The 17,831-nt window shown below is 43.9% G+C and overlaps 1 protein-coding gene across 7 annotated transcripts in view; it reads left to right on the top strand.

Moving 5' to 3' along the window:
* Positions 1 to 17,831, top strand: part of TENT4A (terminal nucleotidyltransferase 4A) — a 95,008-nt gene that overhangs the window by 57,781 nt on the left and 19,396 nt on the right. For all 7 annotated transcript variants that reach the window (XM_006127302.5, XM_006127299.5, XM_006127298.5 and 4 more), the window contains 3 exons: positions 5,983 to 6,109; positions 9,352 to 9,452; positions 9,955 to 10,124. In XM_006127302.5, the coding sequence (XP_006127364.3) occupies positions 5,983 to 6,109; positions 9,352 to 9,452; positions 9,955 to 10,124 (398 nt within the window). The remainder of the gene's footprint in view (positions 1 to 5,982; positions 6,110 to 9,351; positions 9,453 to 9,954; positions 10,125 to 17,831) is intronic.

Here is a 17,831-nt window from a genome sequence, read left to right as displayed (position 1 = left end):
GCAGTCTCATACACACCATTCGCATCAGCTCACATGTCACAGCTCGCGCCTGCCTCCAGCTACTGGGACACATGGCAGCCTCCACCTTTGTCGTATCCCAATACCTATCTGCACATGAGATGCTTTCAAACCTGGCTAGCTTCAGTATACAAACCAAAATGGCACAAGCTCCTCAAGTACCTCACAATGCCTTCTACAGTCAAAGACTCACTGCTGTGGTGAACCATTCCATTACACATATGCAAAGGGGTTCCATTTCAGCAAGAACTCCTACAATCACCATCACAACAGATGCATCCCTCACAGGATGGGGAGCACACATAGGAGAAACCACAACACTGGAACTACGTTCCACTTCCAAGACAATTCTCCATATCAACCTCATCGAGCTCAGAGCAATATGCTACGCCTGCCTCCACTTTCTCCCTGTCATCAAAGGCTGCAATATAAGGCTCATGACAGACAATGTAGCACACATGTTCTATGTGAACAGGCTGGGTGGAGCTCGTTTCCAGTCCCTTTGCACAGAGGCCATCAAGCTCTGGAATTGGGTACCTAAAGCACAACATCACCATATCCACCACATACTTACCTGGCATCCAAAATACCACTGCGGACATCTCAGTTGTTGCTTCCCTATAGAACGCGAGTGGGAGTTGGACAATTATGTTGTACATTCCATTTTCCAATGCTGAGGGTTTCCCCAACTTGACCTATTCGCAACAGCCCAGAACAAAAAATGCCCAGAGTTCTGTTCCAGAGGCGGCCTAGGATCCCACTCCAGGGGGATGCCTTTTTGTTCCTATGGACCAACATGTTTTTTTACGCCTTTCCACCTATACCCATACTCAACAGGGTAATACAGAAGATCAGAACAGACAATTTACATGTCATCTTAATAACACCGGCGTGGCTCAGGCAACCATGGTATCCCTTCCTGACGGAAATGTTGACCAATCCCATTCCCCCCTCCCCCCCATTTCAGTCCAATTTCCTATCTCAACGCAACGGCCAGATTCTTCACCCCAACATAGACAGACCGTCTCTACCCTGGACCCTGGCTACTCAATGGCTCTTTCATGAAGAGCTAGTGCACTCAGAACCAGTACGCACAGTTCTCCTACAAAGCCAGACACTAACCACATGCACTACCTTCCTCCAAAAATGGAAGAGGTATGCTGCTTGGAGCATGCAAAAACATACCTCCCCAACCTCTGCGCTTCTCCATTCAGTCCTTGATTATTTACTGGAACTTAAATCCACAGGCCTCTCTACTAATTCCATCTCTCTGCCATCACCACATTCCATCCAACAACACATTCCTGGGATCTACATCTTGTCCTTTAATGCACTCTTGCACAGACCCTTTGAGCCTTTGGCCACATGCTTTCTCTTACACCTCTCCATGAAAACGCCTTTCCTGGTCGCAATCACCTCTGCCAGAAGAGTGGAAGAACTTGGAGCTCTCATGGCAGACCCGCCATAAACCACCTTATTTTGAGATAGTCATGCTTTGCGCATACCCTAAATTTCTACCCAAAGCACGTTCTTCCTTTCATCTAAACCAGGGGTCTCCAAACTGCGGCCCGCGGGCCGGATGCGGCCCGCGAGGCCCTCTCATCCGGCCCGTGGAGACTGTGACGGGGAAGAAACTCCCCGCACTAACAGCCCCTCCCCTGGAGAAGCGCCGAGCGGCGCAGCGCTGCGGAGCTGGGGCGGGGAAGAAACTCCCCACACTGACAGCCCCTCCCCCGGAGAAGCGCCGAGCGGCGCAGCGCAGCGGAGCCCAGGGGAAAGCCCACAGGGAGGGGAGCGAGGGCGCACAGCCGCAGGCGCGGCAGGCGAGGAAGGCGGCAGGACCCAGGAGGAGAAGGGGCAGGGACGCCAGGGTGAGCGGCACGCCCCGTGCGTGCCGGCTCAAAAGGGGGAGGGGCCAGAAGGACAGGGGCGGCCGGCACTCACTTTCTTTTGGGCAGGCAGCCAGGAGAGGGAAGCCGGAGGAGCCAGCGGGACGGAGGAGGGACTCTGGACCCGCGCAGCCCTTGCCCTGGGCAGCGAGACTCCCCGGCCGGGGGTGCGGGGGATCGGAGCCGCCAACGGACGGCCACACGCCCTGCGGACCGACGGCCGAGCCTGGGCTCTACGCGTCCCTCACAGCAAGAGGGGTTGGGACTTGGCATGGACAATTGCTCCCTATTGGCCAGTGCGTTCTTATCCTATTGGCTAGCTCTCTCATGAGGTCACTAGTGGGCTGGGCTCTATTTTGGCATCCAGGAAACAATTTCACCATTCACACTAATACAGGTGTTCATGTGTAGTGTATCAATGTGTTATTAAATAATAACTGAATAAAATAATATTAAATAAATAATTAAAAACAACATCCATGTTTTGATTGTTTTTTATTTGGACCTCAAGTGTGTAGTCGGCCCCCGAACTGCTGTTTGATAGTTAATGCGGCCCTCAGGCAGAAAAGTTTGGAGACCCCTGATCTAAACGAACCCATTCACTTTACCAACATTCTTCCTGAAACAACACGCCAATGGGTTGAGTTTGCCATGCACACATTAGATGTACACAGGGCACTATTATTCTATCTAAATAGAACTAAACCATTCAGAAGGATTCCTAAGCTCTTTGTCTCCACTGTGCCACGATTTTGGGGAAATGCCATCTTGAAGCAGAAATGAATGGATAGCTGACTGTATATGCTTGTACAGGCAGTCCCTGAGTTACACGGATCCGACTTATGTCGGATCCGCAGTTACGAACAGGAGACCAGCAGAGACCAGCAGACCAGGGAGACGGGAAGCAAAGCCTCTGAGGACCCTGGCAGCGGGACAGCCGCAGTGCGTCTGGGCTGTCCCGCTGCCGGCGTGTTCCGCAGCTTTGCTCCCTGTCTCCCTGGTCTGCTGGAGACCAACAGTCCAGGGAGACGGTGAGCAAAGCGGAGCAAAGCCACGGAGCACGCGGGCAGCAGGACAGCCGCGGCATGTCTGGGCTGTCCCGCTGCCCCCGTGCTCCGCGGCTTTGCTCCGGACGCCTGTGGTACAGCAGCTGGGGCGCTGCCGGTTGGTCCCGTAGCGTCGCTCTGGGCACTACTGGACCAACCTGGCAGCACCCCAGCTGCTCTGCACCAGGCATCCTGATTCAGCCACTGCTGGTCAGTTTCAGCAGCGGCTGAATCAGGACGCCTGGGGCAGAGCAGCTTGGGTGCTGCTGGGTTGGTCCAGTAGCGCCGAGGAGTGGCGCTACTGGAGCAACCCAGCAGCACCCAAGCTGCTCTGCCCCAGGCATCCCCAAGTCAGCCGCTGCTGAAACTGACCAGCGCTGACTACAGGAAGCCCGAGGCAGAGTTGCTCTGCCCCGGGCTTCCTGGAATCAGCCGCTGATCAGTTTCAGCAGCAGCTGACTTGGGGACGCCTGGGTTTCTTAAGTTGAATCTGTATGTAAGAACTGGCGTCCAGATTCAGTCTGTTGAAACTGATCAGCGGCTGATTCCAGGAAGCCTGGGGCAGAGCAACTCTGCCTCGGGCTTCCTGTAGTCAGCTGCTGGTCAGTTTCAGCAGCGGCTGAATCTGGACGCCAGTTCTGACTTACATACAGATTCAACTTAAGAACAAACCTACAGTCCCTATCTTGTACGTAACCCGGGGACTGCCTGTACTACCATTTCAAACAAATTCAGCCTCCTGACTCCATCAGAGCGCATACTACATGTTCAGTCTCCATGTCTACAGCCTTCTTACGCAGAGTTCCCCTTGTCAACATGTGCAAGGCAGCTGCATGGGCATCAAATCTCACATTTGCACAACACTATGCCCTCTTAAAGAACACTGCGTCTGACACTAGATTGGGCATAGCTTTTTTGTCTGCAACCTTCCAGCCTGATTCAAAGCCCCTACTGTCCTAAGGGACACTGCTTAGTCACCTGAGTGGAGCACCCCCAGGGACATCTCTCAAAGGAGAAGAGGAGGTTACTCACCTGTGCAGTAACTGATGTTATTCGAGATGAGTGTCCCTGTGGGTGCTCCACTACCCACCCTCCTCCCCTCTACTTCGGATATGAACTTGTCCATTGTAGAGAATGAACTGAAGAGCCCGGACCATGCACATGCTATTATACTCTGACAGCTTGTCAGGCAGGCAAAGTGGGCGCCCAGCCCGGGGGAGGAAGGGAGGCACTGCTGAGAAAATCTCCAATCAAAGGCGCTAGGACTAACCTTGACCTGAGTGGAGCACCCACAGGGACACTCATCTCGAGGAATGTCAGTTACTGCACAGGTGAGTAACCTCCTCTTTTGTTGGTTTTCAGTTTTCTTGATTATGCTACAATAGCTGGCAGATTATGGCTGTTCCCTATCTAATGTATAGACATCTGCTCCCCTAATTGTTTTGCTTTTTAATCTTTGTAGCATATTAAGTCTTCCAGTTAGTGCAGATCAAGTAAGAACAGGTGAGGCAGTGAACCCCAAAGTAACTGAAACTGCTGATTGAAAAGGAGATGAAATCAGTCTACAGCAGGGGTCTCCAAACTTTTCAGCCCGAGGGCCGCATTAACTATCAAACAGCAGTTCGGGGGCCGACTACACACTTGAGGTCCAAATAAAAAACAATCAAAACATGGATGTTGTTTTTAATTATTTATTTAATATTATTTTATTCAGTTATTATTTAATAACACATTGATACACTACACATGAACACCTGTATTAGTGTGAATGGTGAAATTGTTTCCTGGATGCCAAAATAGCAGACATTTCTGGCTTTAGATTTGTTGTCCCTAACATCAACAGTGACCTGAGATTATCATCGGACAAGTTTGTTCTCAAATTGTTCTTCACATATTTCAGACGTGGGGAACTCAGCTGTTGCTTCAGCCATGAAGACCTTGCACTGCTGAAAGTGCGTCAAGTTGTTGGCCTGTACTTGTTCCAAAAACAAATTAGCAGCATGCCAGGCACATGCTATGGGGCACTGCATTAATGCACTGGGGAAAACTCACCCTTCAGGCCAGCGAGAAGAAATCCAGAGAGTGAGAAAAATACTTAAAAGGAGCAAGGGACAAATGAAGCATTAAAAATTAACATTTTTCCTCACCTAGAAGCTGATTTTAGGCACTAGATCTGGTGTTTTAGGAGAGATCTGAAAGAATTTAATATCGATTTAAATCAGGGGTCACCTTTTTAAAGTTCCCGCGGGGGTTCACGTTCCCCCGCACGTCCCCGGGCGGGCGTTACCACCACCGCCCATCCTGCCCCCTGATTGGCCGGCTGCCCTGTCAGTCTGGGCGGGGGAACGCCGCCCGTGCTAACCCCCGCCTCTGCGCCGTTTGCCGCCGCGCGGCCGCTTGTCATTGGAGCGGCCCGCTTCTCCTGCCCCGGCGCGGCGCTCACGCCGCACACCCCTGACAGGGCCCCCCCACCGCGGCAAGAAGGGCCCGTTCGGTGGCGCCCCAGGGACGGTCTCCACGGGCCGGATGAGAGGGCCTCGCGGGCCGCATCCGGCCCGCGGGCCGTAGTTTGGAGACCCCTGGTCTACAGGGTTCTACTGTACTTTATTATTCACAGTAATAGATCGTCTAAAATATTTCAGATACTTTCCTATACAAATAACACAGAGTAGATTTAAGGTGCTGTTAACAGGGTTTACTTGAAAATTTGTTACGGGTTTTACTCTAAGCATTTTTATTGGGATTGAGTTTTTTACATCATAAAAATTGGCATTCTTAAAATGACTATAGTTACTCAACTGGCTACTCTAATTCAATTTGGCAGTTTTATTGGCACGCTTTTTGTATGCTAGAATAAATTTTCAACATGAGATCTACAGTTAATCAACTCTCACCATCCATATTTCCTGGCCTCTGCAGAGTTGAGGGTATTTGTGGGTGAAGCTTCTTTGGTATTGAGTTTTCAGACTCAGGAATTTTCTGGATCCTATTTAAAAACATGTCAACTGATGATTGTCACATTATTGCAGGAAACGACGTTGGTAGAAGTTCTTATGGTGCCATGCAAGTGAAACAAGTTTTTGATTATGCCTACATTGTTCTTAGTCGTGCACTATTGCCACTGGCAAGATCATATCCAAATAGAGATTCTGAGAGGTAACAGTCTGTTTTTTAAAATATGCATGTGTAGATGTAATCAAATAGAAATATATGAAAATGCTAAAATTTGCACAGATGTCTTCATACTAAACTTTGTATTGTAAGAATGCATATTTTGTAGCATATGACTTGAAGCGGCTATTTAAGGAAATATGGTAGGCTGGCTAAGAAATCTGGTCAGAGTTAGGGACTTTTATTCTTGTATCTCACTTTCCTCCACATGGGTGAAAGCCAATAGGTATGCTGGTCTCTGTGCTGGGTATATCCTCTTCTTCCTTTCCTTGAGCAAAATACTTTAAATATTAATTCAGCAGTGTGCACTGTTTTCTTAAGTTCAGTGGCATATTTGGGCATGTGCAGTAGGAGTGCTAGCTCAGAGACCATCTGAACAGAACTAGGCCAGTGTTCCCCGGTTTTAATATTGCTTTCATAAATCACTAAGATGACATTATTCATGCTTGATATACAATTTTCAAATGGCTATAAATGTATATGTACTATTTTTTATTGTCCTTTAAATGTTATTAATCTTTAAGATTTGATATTTATAATTCATGTAAAGTATGTAGCACTTTACTTCAAAGTGCTGATGAGTCGTCTAAGCTTTGTACGTTTGCAGCTCCAAATGGACATTGCATCCATGAATGTGTTGAAGTAAATCTCTCAGGACAAATTGCAGGCAGCACTGCTGAAGGCTCTTGCTTAAGGCTTATCTACATGGGGAAACTTATTGGCATAATTATGAGTATAATTATACCACTAGTTATGGAATAAGGGTCTATATGGGGAGTTACCCCTGAATAATAAGAGGAATTGTTATGCTGGAAAATTTCAGTGAAAGTTGCAGTATGCTTTGAAAGACTAGATGTGGATATATGCCTCCATTATTCTACTTTCAGCAGAAAATATGAGCTGCTCTGCTGTCTTCCACAAAATTGTTCACATTTCTGGGTCTCCTGCAAGTGGTTTAATACTTACCTAAAGGGAAAAAAGCTACCGTAAAAAGGCATGAAGATTGAGGGCAGGTGTGAAGTAGGGAGGATAAGACTATTCTTTAGTACAGTGGTTCAATCTTTTTCATTTGCTGACCCTTAAAGCTTTTCAAATGGAGGTACAGACCCCTTTTGAAATTCTGTAGTTTGGGTTTGTGGACCACACATTGAAGTCTTAGGGTACATCTAGACTACACACTTCTTTTGAAGAAGCTTTTTTGAAACAATCTTTCAAAAAAGTTTATTTCGAAAGAGATCATATAGACAACCACCACTTTTTTTTGAAAAAGCGATCAATTTTTTCGAAAGAGAGCACCCAGGCAATCTGGATGCCCTCTTTTGAAAAAGCCCTGTTTGCGTTCAAGAACGCCTTTTTTTTTTTTTTTTTTTTTTAAGAGCTCTTTCGAAAAAAGGCGTTCTTCCTTGTAAAATGACGTTTACTGCTTTCGAAAAAACCGCCTGTTCTTTTGATTTAATTTCGAAAGAATGTGGCGGCATTCTAGATGTAAGGGAAGTTTTTTTTGAAAAAAGGCCTCTTAAAAAAAAACAAAAACCTGTAGCCTAGACATAGCCTTAATGTTATAGGATTGGCACCCACCTCTCTTGAGCACCTCTCTAGTGGGTGTGTCGTCATTCTTTTAGTTCTGACTATCTTTTTTGGCAGTTCTCAGACTCTCTTCCCTGCCCCCAACTACTCAGCCCTCCATCACAGTCTGTCGCACTGCCTATGAACCAGAACAGACTTCTTTTGAGGTTTATAGTCCACCAGGACCTATCGCAATACCTCTCTGGCGATATCTCTCTAGCCATTCATTGCTCAATCTTCATAAGTAGTCCTAGTATGGGACGATATCCCTGGAGCTTCCTCCCTTGGGCTGAGTCCCTACTCAGTCATAGCAGCAAATTAGTAGCTCTTTTACTGCTGCTCCGTCCTAGAGGCCAGGCAGGCGACCTCTTATGCCTCTGCTTTCTGCCCCCACTTAGCTGTCCATGGCCTTGCTTCTGTTCCAGCTAGGCATAGAGCCTGCACCCAAACCCCTTGTCCCTAGCTCTGAGCCCTCTCGCCCATACTCTGAGTCCTTTGGCCTCCTTGATGTCACACACAACTTTCATATTGGTGCAAGTAACAAAATTCATTCCTCACATGGGTGGGAAGAATTTGAAGGAACACTGTCCCAAAGCTTCCTCCCTGTCTTGTGGCTTTCTCCATGCTCAGTTCCTACTCAGTCCTAAGTAGCCAAGCAGGAGCCTCTTGCTCCCTGCTTTCACTTAGCTGTCCATGGTCCTGCTGCTCTTTAAGCTAGGTATGAAGTTTTTTTCTTCTTCAGCTTCAAGCAGCAACTATCTGCTGCACTGTTCTGCTGCTTCTTTTATATGGTCCTCCTTGCCGCAATTGGCCATTCTAGCAGCCCCTCTTGTTACTTCCTCAAACCTCTTTAGGTCACTTGGGTCATCAGAGAAATTTGAAGTTGTTATCTCTGAAGTCTGAATGTCAAAAATTTAATGAATGTAAATAATTTAGTTGCCAGAAATTTAATTCTGCTTGATGTTCACTGGCCAAGCAATCACACACCATTTACATCAGTTTTTCCTCTCTTCCTGGTGTCTCCAAGGAGCTGTGTGCTGGATGTTAATACTGTACATTATTTGTAGGGATTGTATATCTTTTAATTCCCCCTTTTTTTTGAAAAGGCAATGATTTTTGGCAAAAGAGTGAAAGTCTTTCAGTTTCAAAATCCGTATGAGACTAAGATCTGTATTAACTTTGAGGTTTGTACCCCATAAATTCCTTATGGTCTGATTTAGACTCCATGAAAGATATAAGGAAGCCATGATTACATAGTTTCTGTAGGGAATGCTTGTAACCAGTGAAATGTCCTTGTTATCAAGTACAAATATTTTTAATATTAAAGGTGTTACTACAGACAAGTTTGGTTGAAATTTGTGTTTCTGACACTGAGCCCATTCCAACCATGGTATCGCTAACACTAGTAAAGGTAGGAAATGCAATAAATTCCGCTTGGTAAAAACTCTGCATTTCCAGTGACCAAATCTGAATAGTAAGCTAACTTAAGTCATGGAAGCTAAAGTAATACCTTGGTTACTGCCTTATCATCTCTTTAAATCTTAAATCAATCTAGTTCACTTGAGTAGTAGTTAATGTAAAATAGAGTTTTTTGAATATCTAACCTCTTTTTTTCCCCACTAAATGTTTATATTGGTTTACAAATATTACTTTGTTTCTAGCACGTTAGGTAGAATTATCAAAGTGACGCAAGAAGTGATTGACTACAGAGCATGGATTAAAAAGACATGGGGAGGCAAAAGTAGTCTGTCACCTGATATTGGTAAGTACAGCAATTTATCTCATTAGTTTCAAATTACTGAAATACTATCTGAGAAACATAGAAAAGAACTTTATTTGATCAATAGAGATGTAAAAGCAAGTTCTTTGTCCTGGGCTAGTCACTAAATTCAGGAGCATGAGAAATTACTGCAGAATTTTATTTCAAGATGGAGGACTTGTGTATGTGGCTTTGCAGTTTGGACTATGGGGGTGTGAATAACTGCGCACCATAGTGCTGCACTGAAACTCCCATGTATGGATGTTTCAGGCATGAACTAAAAGGTTTTAGTTCATTCCCATAATGTAACTTCCATGTGAAGACAGCATAGCACTTTGTTGCACGCAGTTACTCATTCCCATAAAATCCAAACAGCAGGACGATATAGACCTAGCCTGCGACTCTTGCTATTGGATGCTTTTAATACCAGTTTATGAAACTCTGGGAATACTAAATTAAAAGGTGATGGGGTATCATGCTTCTAAATTATATTTTTTATCAACAGACAGTAGAACAAAAGTGAGAGAGCACATAACTCCCTGCAGTACAGAACAACAGAAGAGAGGCTCTGAATCACCTTTCAAGCAACACTTGACTTTGTCATTAACTAGTACCCAACATTTGTCCTCTGGCTCATCTGCCTCTTCTGTTTCATCACTCTCTGGCAGTGATATTGTAAGTTGTTTGTTTTCCCCCTTCTTCAGTCGTTTACATTACCAGAAAGTGTTACTCTTCAAAGTGGTCTATTAGCTAAAATGCTAGCACATAGTGCACTGCTTCACTTTTTTAAAGTAAAGTTTCAATATATCATTCTAACCCGCTGTAATAAGTTGATAGTCTTTTGTAGTCTTGTCCTGATCAAACTTACTAAAACACAAACTAGTAGTCATTTACAAGCTGTTTTCCCATTTTGTAACTGTAATAATTTAACAGTGTATCTGATGCTCTAGGCACTCTGTACAGTTTGCTTTAAAACATTAGCAAATGTGAAACCCCAAATCTGCAAAAAAGCGTGGGGGAAAGTACCACTTTCTAATGTTGCCATCAAGCAAAATCTCTCTCAAAAATCCTGCATAAGGAGATGAGCATGCCCTGAAAATGAATAAATGTGCTATTTTTGGACCAAGTGCTGGGATGTAAATTCCAAAGCCAAGAGGTCCTCATAAATAAAGCTATGCTATCAGCGCCTTCTCATATTGAGATTTTGTGCCACTGCTGAAATTAACTGTAGTAGTATGACATGAACAGAGGTGGTTTGTCATTAGGTAGCGCTTCATCCTTTTTTGACTTCATAGGTCAATAATAGTGCCAATAAATGCCACACCAAAACCCAAAGGAGGACAGTGAAGCTTATAAAGCATCATTGTAATATGCTCACAATGAGATATTTAGCTCAAGCCTACTGCAGCATTCTGGGTTAAGTACAGATTTTGACTGTGTTGTTTACATTGAATATATTACAGTAATCAGGTCTTGAAGTTATAGAGAGATGATTTATCCTCCTGGTCAGAAGCAAATGAAGAGCAGCTGTTCTAACTATCTATAAAAGTGCTAAAACAAATTTGGAATTTTAGTGAGATTCCCAGGTTGCAAAAGAAATTAGCACCTAGTTGACAAACCCCGCTCCTCTGGTTCATATGACTTCACTACATCTTCTTGTCACCATTGCCTAACAGAAATTCTAGAAGGCATTCTGAGATGGTAAGAACCACAAAGGGCAGCTTCATCCTTCTGCCTTGAGGTACATCACCTTGTCATCAATGGTATGAAAAGCATCTGATCTGCGTATCAGTGGAAACACTTGATCTTCATCGGTTATTAGAAGACAGAGCATTTTCTGTATCCTATCCAGATTAAGAAAAGTCAAAGAAAATAAGGCATCTAAGATAGCTATTTTGTTACAATGTTCAATCTTAAATGTAAATGAAAGTTGAAACACGTAGCAACAGTTAGTCAGATTATAATCAAACGATGGATGGCTCAAATAAGATTTCAGAAAGTTAATATGTGGCTTTTCATTTGTTTTAATCACAAGGGTAAATAGCCCATCCCCAATTTGTGTTGACTTTAGGTTCAAAATTCAACCTTAAATTTATATACAGTTTGTATCTCCGTGCGCTGGCTGCTTGGAATATTTGAGGTGGGGGAACTGCTATACTAGATTTCTCTAATTCTCCTGCCTTATGACTGCAACTTCTTCCCCAGTCTCCTATTTTTCATTTTGCTTCTGCACAGTTTCCTCCCATATTCCACTGTTCCCATATTCCACTGTTCCCTTACCTACTGAGTATTCTCTATTACTTTAAATGTGAGACTTTTATCAGAGTACACATTTTTATATAAAAACAAAAATTCACAAAACTCAAGAAGATCATATGATGTGTAAACACACAAAATAGCATGATTCATAAATGAACAGGTAATTCCACAACAGCATAGGATGTATTTAAGAAGTTGGCAGCCTGCCATTGGATGCACTGACCGATTCCACTAGAAATGGGCTAAGCAGCCAGGAAGGATGTGGATGCAGGTCATAGCACTAAAATTCCTCAGCCCTGTGGAGCACTCTTGGCTAGAACTAAAACAGATGAAATATTGTTTCATCTTCTCATGGATATTCTTGTTAAAACTAAACAGTCGTCCCCCCTCCGAGCCCTCCCCCCTGATAAAATAGGCATTTTCCTCAAAGTAGGAGGTAATGTAATCTGCCAATGAGCAGGGACAGCTGCAGAGAACCAAGCTGTTCACTTGAGCTATATCTGTTTTAAGATTTAAAAGAAGCTGTAGTAAAAAGCAAAGAACCTTATCCTATTCTCCACAAAATCAGAAGTATATTAAAGATCTTTTAAACAACTGATTACTAGAAATTTTCAAATCAATATTGGATATTTTCCTCAAAGATGTGTTCTGTTTTGGACATGAATTAATGCAGGGAGAATCTGTAACCTTTTATATACAGGCAGTCCCCGGGTTACGTACAAGATAGGGACTATAGGTTTGTTCTTAAGTTGAATTTGTATGTAAGTCGGAACTGGCTCCAGATTCAGCCGCTGCTGAAACTGACCAGCGGCTGACTACAGGAAGCCCTAGGCAGAATTGCTCTGCCCCCAGCTTCCTGGAATCAGCCGCTGATCAGTTTCAACAGCGTCTGAATCTGGACTCCTGGAACAGAACAGCTGGGGCACTGCCGGGTAGGTCCCCACAGGACCAACCCGGCAGCACCCCAACTGCTCTACCCCAGGCGTCCCGCAACAAAAGCCTGGTCTGCTGGGGGGGGAGGGGGGGCGCACTAGCTGCGCCCCCTCCCCCCCAGCAGACCAGGGAGACCCGAGCAAAGCCACGGAGGCGCAGAGGTCCCGCCGCCTCTGCGGCTTTGCTCCTGTCTCCCTGCTGTGCTGGGGGAGTCCCTGGGCGGCGGGGTCCCCTGCCTCTGCGGCTTTGCTCCTGTCTCCCTGCTGTGCACAGCAGGGAGACAGGAGCAAAGCCGCATGGACAGCGGGGTCCCGCCGCCTATGTGGCTTTGCTCTGGGGCAAAGGAGCAAAGCCGCACGGGCAGCGGGGTCCGCCGCCTGTGCGGCTTTGCTCGGGTCTCCCTGCTGTGCTGGGGAGTCCCCCCCAGCACACCAGGGAGACCCGGAGCAGCTTTTCTCGCCCCAGAGTACGTGGTGGCGGGACCACTGCGTTCTGGGCGGTCCTGCCACCTGCGAGCTCCGGGGCGAGAAAAGCGACGTTCGTAAGTGCGGATCAAGTGCGGATCCTCGGATCCGCGTGAGTTGGGGACTGCCTGTAGTGTGAACTCCTGTATGATGTTATCTGCAAGTCTGTGATCAGATTCAAACAGTTCTGTCACCAGAGCTCCACCCACCTTCAGTTTACTTTCCTGGTTGCAGATTAACTTGTTAATCAAGATGACCTGTGAGGGCTGAGCCTGAGAAGAGTGCTCCAAGGGATGGAGAACAAAAGTTTTTCATGAGCCACCAAATCACTCATTGTCAAAGGAATTCTCCCCCCCCCCCCCATAGTGATTACACCATAAAATTTTTAGAGTGCTTTGAGGGTAGACTGTCTAATATGCCTACTGTTTTGACACAGATTTGTCCTAGCTCAAAACAAAATGACCACTTCAGGCTATGAAATGAAATCCAAGTGCCTGACTCAAACCCATCCTAATCATTACAGATCAAGAATGTGGCTGGCCATAGGAGTTAAGGTAGTAACCACCTTGGGTACTCAATAGTAGTCATATTTTGTAGGAGGGTTGGGGGACCCACACTTGCCATCTGTGGATGTTAATCAACAAGCAGAATTAGCCAGAGCTGTTGCAACACGATTGCAGTGAAGAAATCACTAGTTTTTACCTCAAAATACATCAAGACTTTTTATAATATGAATACCAAAACAAACTTCATTTCCCCTGGGTCAAGGACTTGTGAGAGAGTCTCAGTCCAGCTCAAGGTGAGCAAGCATTTGCATTAAATGTGCACCTAAATGTTTAATACATTAAAACAGTATTAACCTTGCATTCAGAGGGAAGAAAATAGAGGTGAATTCTCTGTAAGCTGAAATCTTTAAACCATTATTTGAGAACTTCAGTAACTCAGCCAGAGGTTATGGGTCTGTTTTAGGAGTGTGTGCATGTCTGTGGCCTGCAACGTGCAGGAGAGTGATATTAGATGATCCTGATGGTTCCTTCTGACTTTAGATTCTATGAGATGTTAACACTAAACAGAAAAAGAAGACAGGGATACATGCAATTCCTGTTTTAAGCTTAACAAATTGGAGTTCAGTTGTATAACCGTGATATTGGAGTATGCCATCTTTATGCGTTTTCTGTTGACTTGTTCTGGGCCCTGTCTTCACAGTAAAACATAACTTGTTTCAATTAAAGCATAATATTTACTGTATATTGTGTAATGCAAAAAAATGCAGAAATTCTAAAATTGAGGAGCACTGTTTTCCATGCCTGCAAATCTTTCCTTTGCCTAATATTAAGATAGCTTTACATAAGATGATTTTGTTCACATTCAACATAACAGTCCACATTCAGAACTGGAGGAGAAAGGAGTAGTCAGATTAAAGGGGTATTATGCATATGCTTAAAATCTTAGCAGTACCCAACTTAGCATACTCAGTAAACATTATATTTAGACTTGATAATATTCCCCCTCTCCCCCTCTCCCCCAAAATAGCAAAGGCAAATTACTGATCAAAGTCTTCAATGACTGACCAGTATCAGTCCCCTACTTTTGGCTGTAGTCCTGCTACTTTTCAAAGTACTTTTTTTATTACAATAGTTCTTCCTACCAAAATTACAAGATTTTGTGCCCTCCAGGAAAAGAGAATGACCGGTTGCTTCTTAAATATGAATGCTTTTGTAAAATTTGTGGGATTTTTTTTAAAGCATTTATAATGAAAACCATGTAACATTAATGATAGCACATGCTCAAAGTCCCTACCTCACAACCTGCTTTGGAATTTAAAAAAAGCTTTCTTGGGTATTTCTACTTCGTATTTCACTCTAGTAGTGATTAGACAGTGTTATGGCTCCATCTACCAAGTAAGAAAGAGGCATGAAATATATGAATGAAGATGGTCATAGAAGTCATACCTCAAAGCACATCTGAAGTAGGAATGCAGTGCAGTGTCTAGTACGCTGAACTAGGAGTGATGCCGCCAAGATTCTATTCCTGCCTGTCAGTAAACTCAGAATTACATGTTGCTACTTTGTAATACTTACTTTCCTCTATCCAGCATTCTGAGATTTTTGGGATGAAAACTGCTATGTAATAATCAAGTCTTAACAATTAAATACCCAGTATGCCTCTTTGTTTTCATTTTTTTCCTTTCTGGGCTGAAAGTATGGAGTGCAGCTTTATGCATCAGTGAGCTTCCATTTTGTCTTTTATTACTTATGACTCATGTAAATGGGGTGGGAGTGGGGAGAAGCTAGTTCACAAGGTAATGTGGATAATGGGAAAACAAAGGAGAACAACAAGGAAAAAAATCTATTGTGGCAGAGACTTCCTGCCTATTTATGCATTAAAACGGGCCTACAGCGAATCAATAAGAAAATCCCATTCTCCCCAATATCTCCTCTTTTTTACATCCTGACTACTCCCTGCAGTGCATACATGACCTGTGTCCTTTTTCCTGAAAACAGGCAGTCCCATCCTGTGTACAGGACTCTAGGGCTTGACCATACTCCTTGTACCCTCTGACTATAAAACAGAAAAGGAAGGGAGAGTGGAAAGTGGGGGGGGGAAACCCTGTCAATTGTAGTGCTGGTGCTAATGAGGCTAATTAAGTGGGCTGGGAAGCGTCACTACTATTGACAGGGCGTTTTTTTTGGGGGGGAGGGCATATTTCTTTCCACTCTCCCTTTTTTCTCTGTTATATATTCTGATGATTCCCCTATCCCCTTTTTTCCCCACTCAATCTTATCTGAGGAAGTGGGTTATGCACTTTCGTGGGCAAGATATTCAAGTCTCTGAAGTGCCACAGGACTACTCGTTTTTAATGTGAAGGAAGTCTTGCTTTGAAAGAGTTCAGCCTTCCATCAAATCCAATTACTTAGTATGACTGGACAAAGGGTTAGGACATACTATCCCACTTTTAAAGACTAAATGTGCTTTGGAGCTCTGTAGTTGCTGCTCCTGCTGCAAGAGTAAGAAAATCAGAAATCTGATTTCCATGAGCCAAGAGCAAACTAAGACTTGTGTCTCTCCAGAAAAGTGCTTAGTCATAAGAGATTGAACTAGTTAATGAAAAATTAATTTCAAGCTGAAGGTACTCTACTATTTCAGTAGATGATCTGGTAGAAGCTTTATCCATCTATTCTGGTTAGGCTTAGATCCTGGCAATTTCTATTCAGGAAAAAAACCCTCCTCAATATAAAACATTACTATTTAGTTTTTCTGGACCACCATTGTTCATAAATGTGGTGATTTTTACTAAACTGAATGAGTTGCATAGACTTATATACACCTGTTTTTAGATAGCATTCATTACAGTATATGATGTGAAAGAAAGAACTTTCAAGTAGCAACTTGAAAGACTCCTCTCCATGCTTCAGGAACATAGGTGGTGGTAAAATCTAAAGAGCTCAGATAGTGTTTCTCCAGGTAAGTTTGAGAGTCTGAGTCTTCCAGGCACTGGAATACTTTGACAAAACCCAGGCACTCATGTGTGGTATGTCACAATATTATCCACATATCTCCATATATCTTTACCTGCTGCTCATAGACTATTTACACTTGTCTAGTGTCGAGTCAAGATGTCTTATGAGGGCTTCAGATTTAGCTTGTGTTCAGGTGGAGTTTTAGTCCCTTTAGTTTTACACCATTCAGAGCTTCAGTCCCTCAATTGATGGTGATATCCCATGCAATAGGATCCTCCTTTTTCAGACCAATTCCCAGAATTCTGACCCCAAATGTCAGCTTTTCAAGTTGAGGAAAGACAATTGAAGTAGCATCACCCAGTGAATGCAGTTAGCGCCTCAGGATGGTGCACACCTATTTTTATATCGTAGTCCTCTCCGCTAACTGGCACTACCTCGTATTGGTCTTGAATTCATTTGACTCCATTTTTTTCCATTCTCTGTCAGAAGGGGATCAATGTACTGCTTCATTCTTATGTGGACATCATTGTCATCCAAGCCTCTTAACTGGAGAAGCTAAAGGAGAGTATTCTTCGCTATCTGAATTATGGAACTCTTACCTTTTGGAGAAGATGCACCTCTGACCTTGCATAACTTTCCAGTTGCGAATTCTTTTTAAACAGACTACTGGGGAATTTTTGCCTCCAGCAAATTATCACATGCCAGTCTTTCCTTTAGTAAGCATAACTATCCACCAAGAGTCTCTGGTTAATCCTCTCCTCATTCAAAGAAAAATATGCGGATATTATACTTCTAGAGCATCTGGTTATAAGACTGATTCTTCAGTCCTCAGAACCTTTCAGTTCTTACAGCATCCATGTGAGGTTACAGCTGGTTAGTGACCTGTTTTAAGAGGGAGTCTAGTGACCTGTTTTAAGAGGGAGTCAGCTGCTCTGTTTACTTAGTCTGGTGATAAATTTCATATCTGAATATTTTTTAAATGGAACAAGTTTTTCTTTTCCTGGATGTCAAGTAAGCCCTGAATTAAACCATCTTGCATTAACAGTTTAAGAAAAGCTACTTGTTCATTCTTTTTTAACATTTGTAAAGGCATTAGTAGATTAAAGATAGTTTTGTGTCCAAATGACTAAAATCTTCTGTAAGATGCATAACAGTTTCTTGGACTCATTGTAGAAGGCTCAATTGCTGACATTTGAGATAGCTAACTGGCTGTTTCCTCACGTCTTCATCTGATATTGGTAACTGAACTGTCTTTCTCTGCTTGT

This window comes from Pelodiscus sinensis, chromosome 2 (assembly GCF_052426305.1).
Source record: "Pelodiscus sinensis isolate ZL-2025 chromosome 2, ASM5242630v1, whole genome shotgun sequence".
NCBI lineage: Eukaryota > Metazoa > Chordata > Testudines > Trionychidae > Pelodiscus > Pelodiscus sinensis.
The sequence above is the reverse complement of the archived record's forward strand: the minus strand, read 5'-3'. Positions and strand labels throughout refer to the sequence as shown.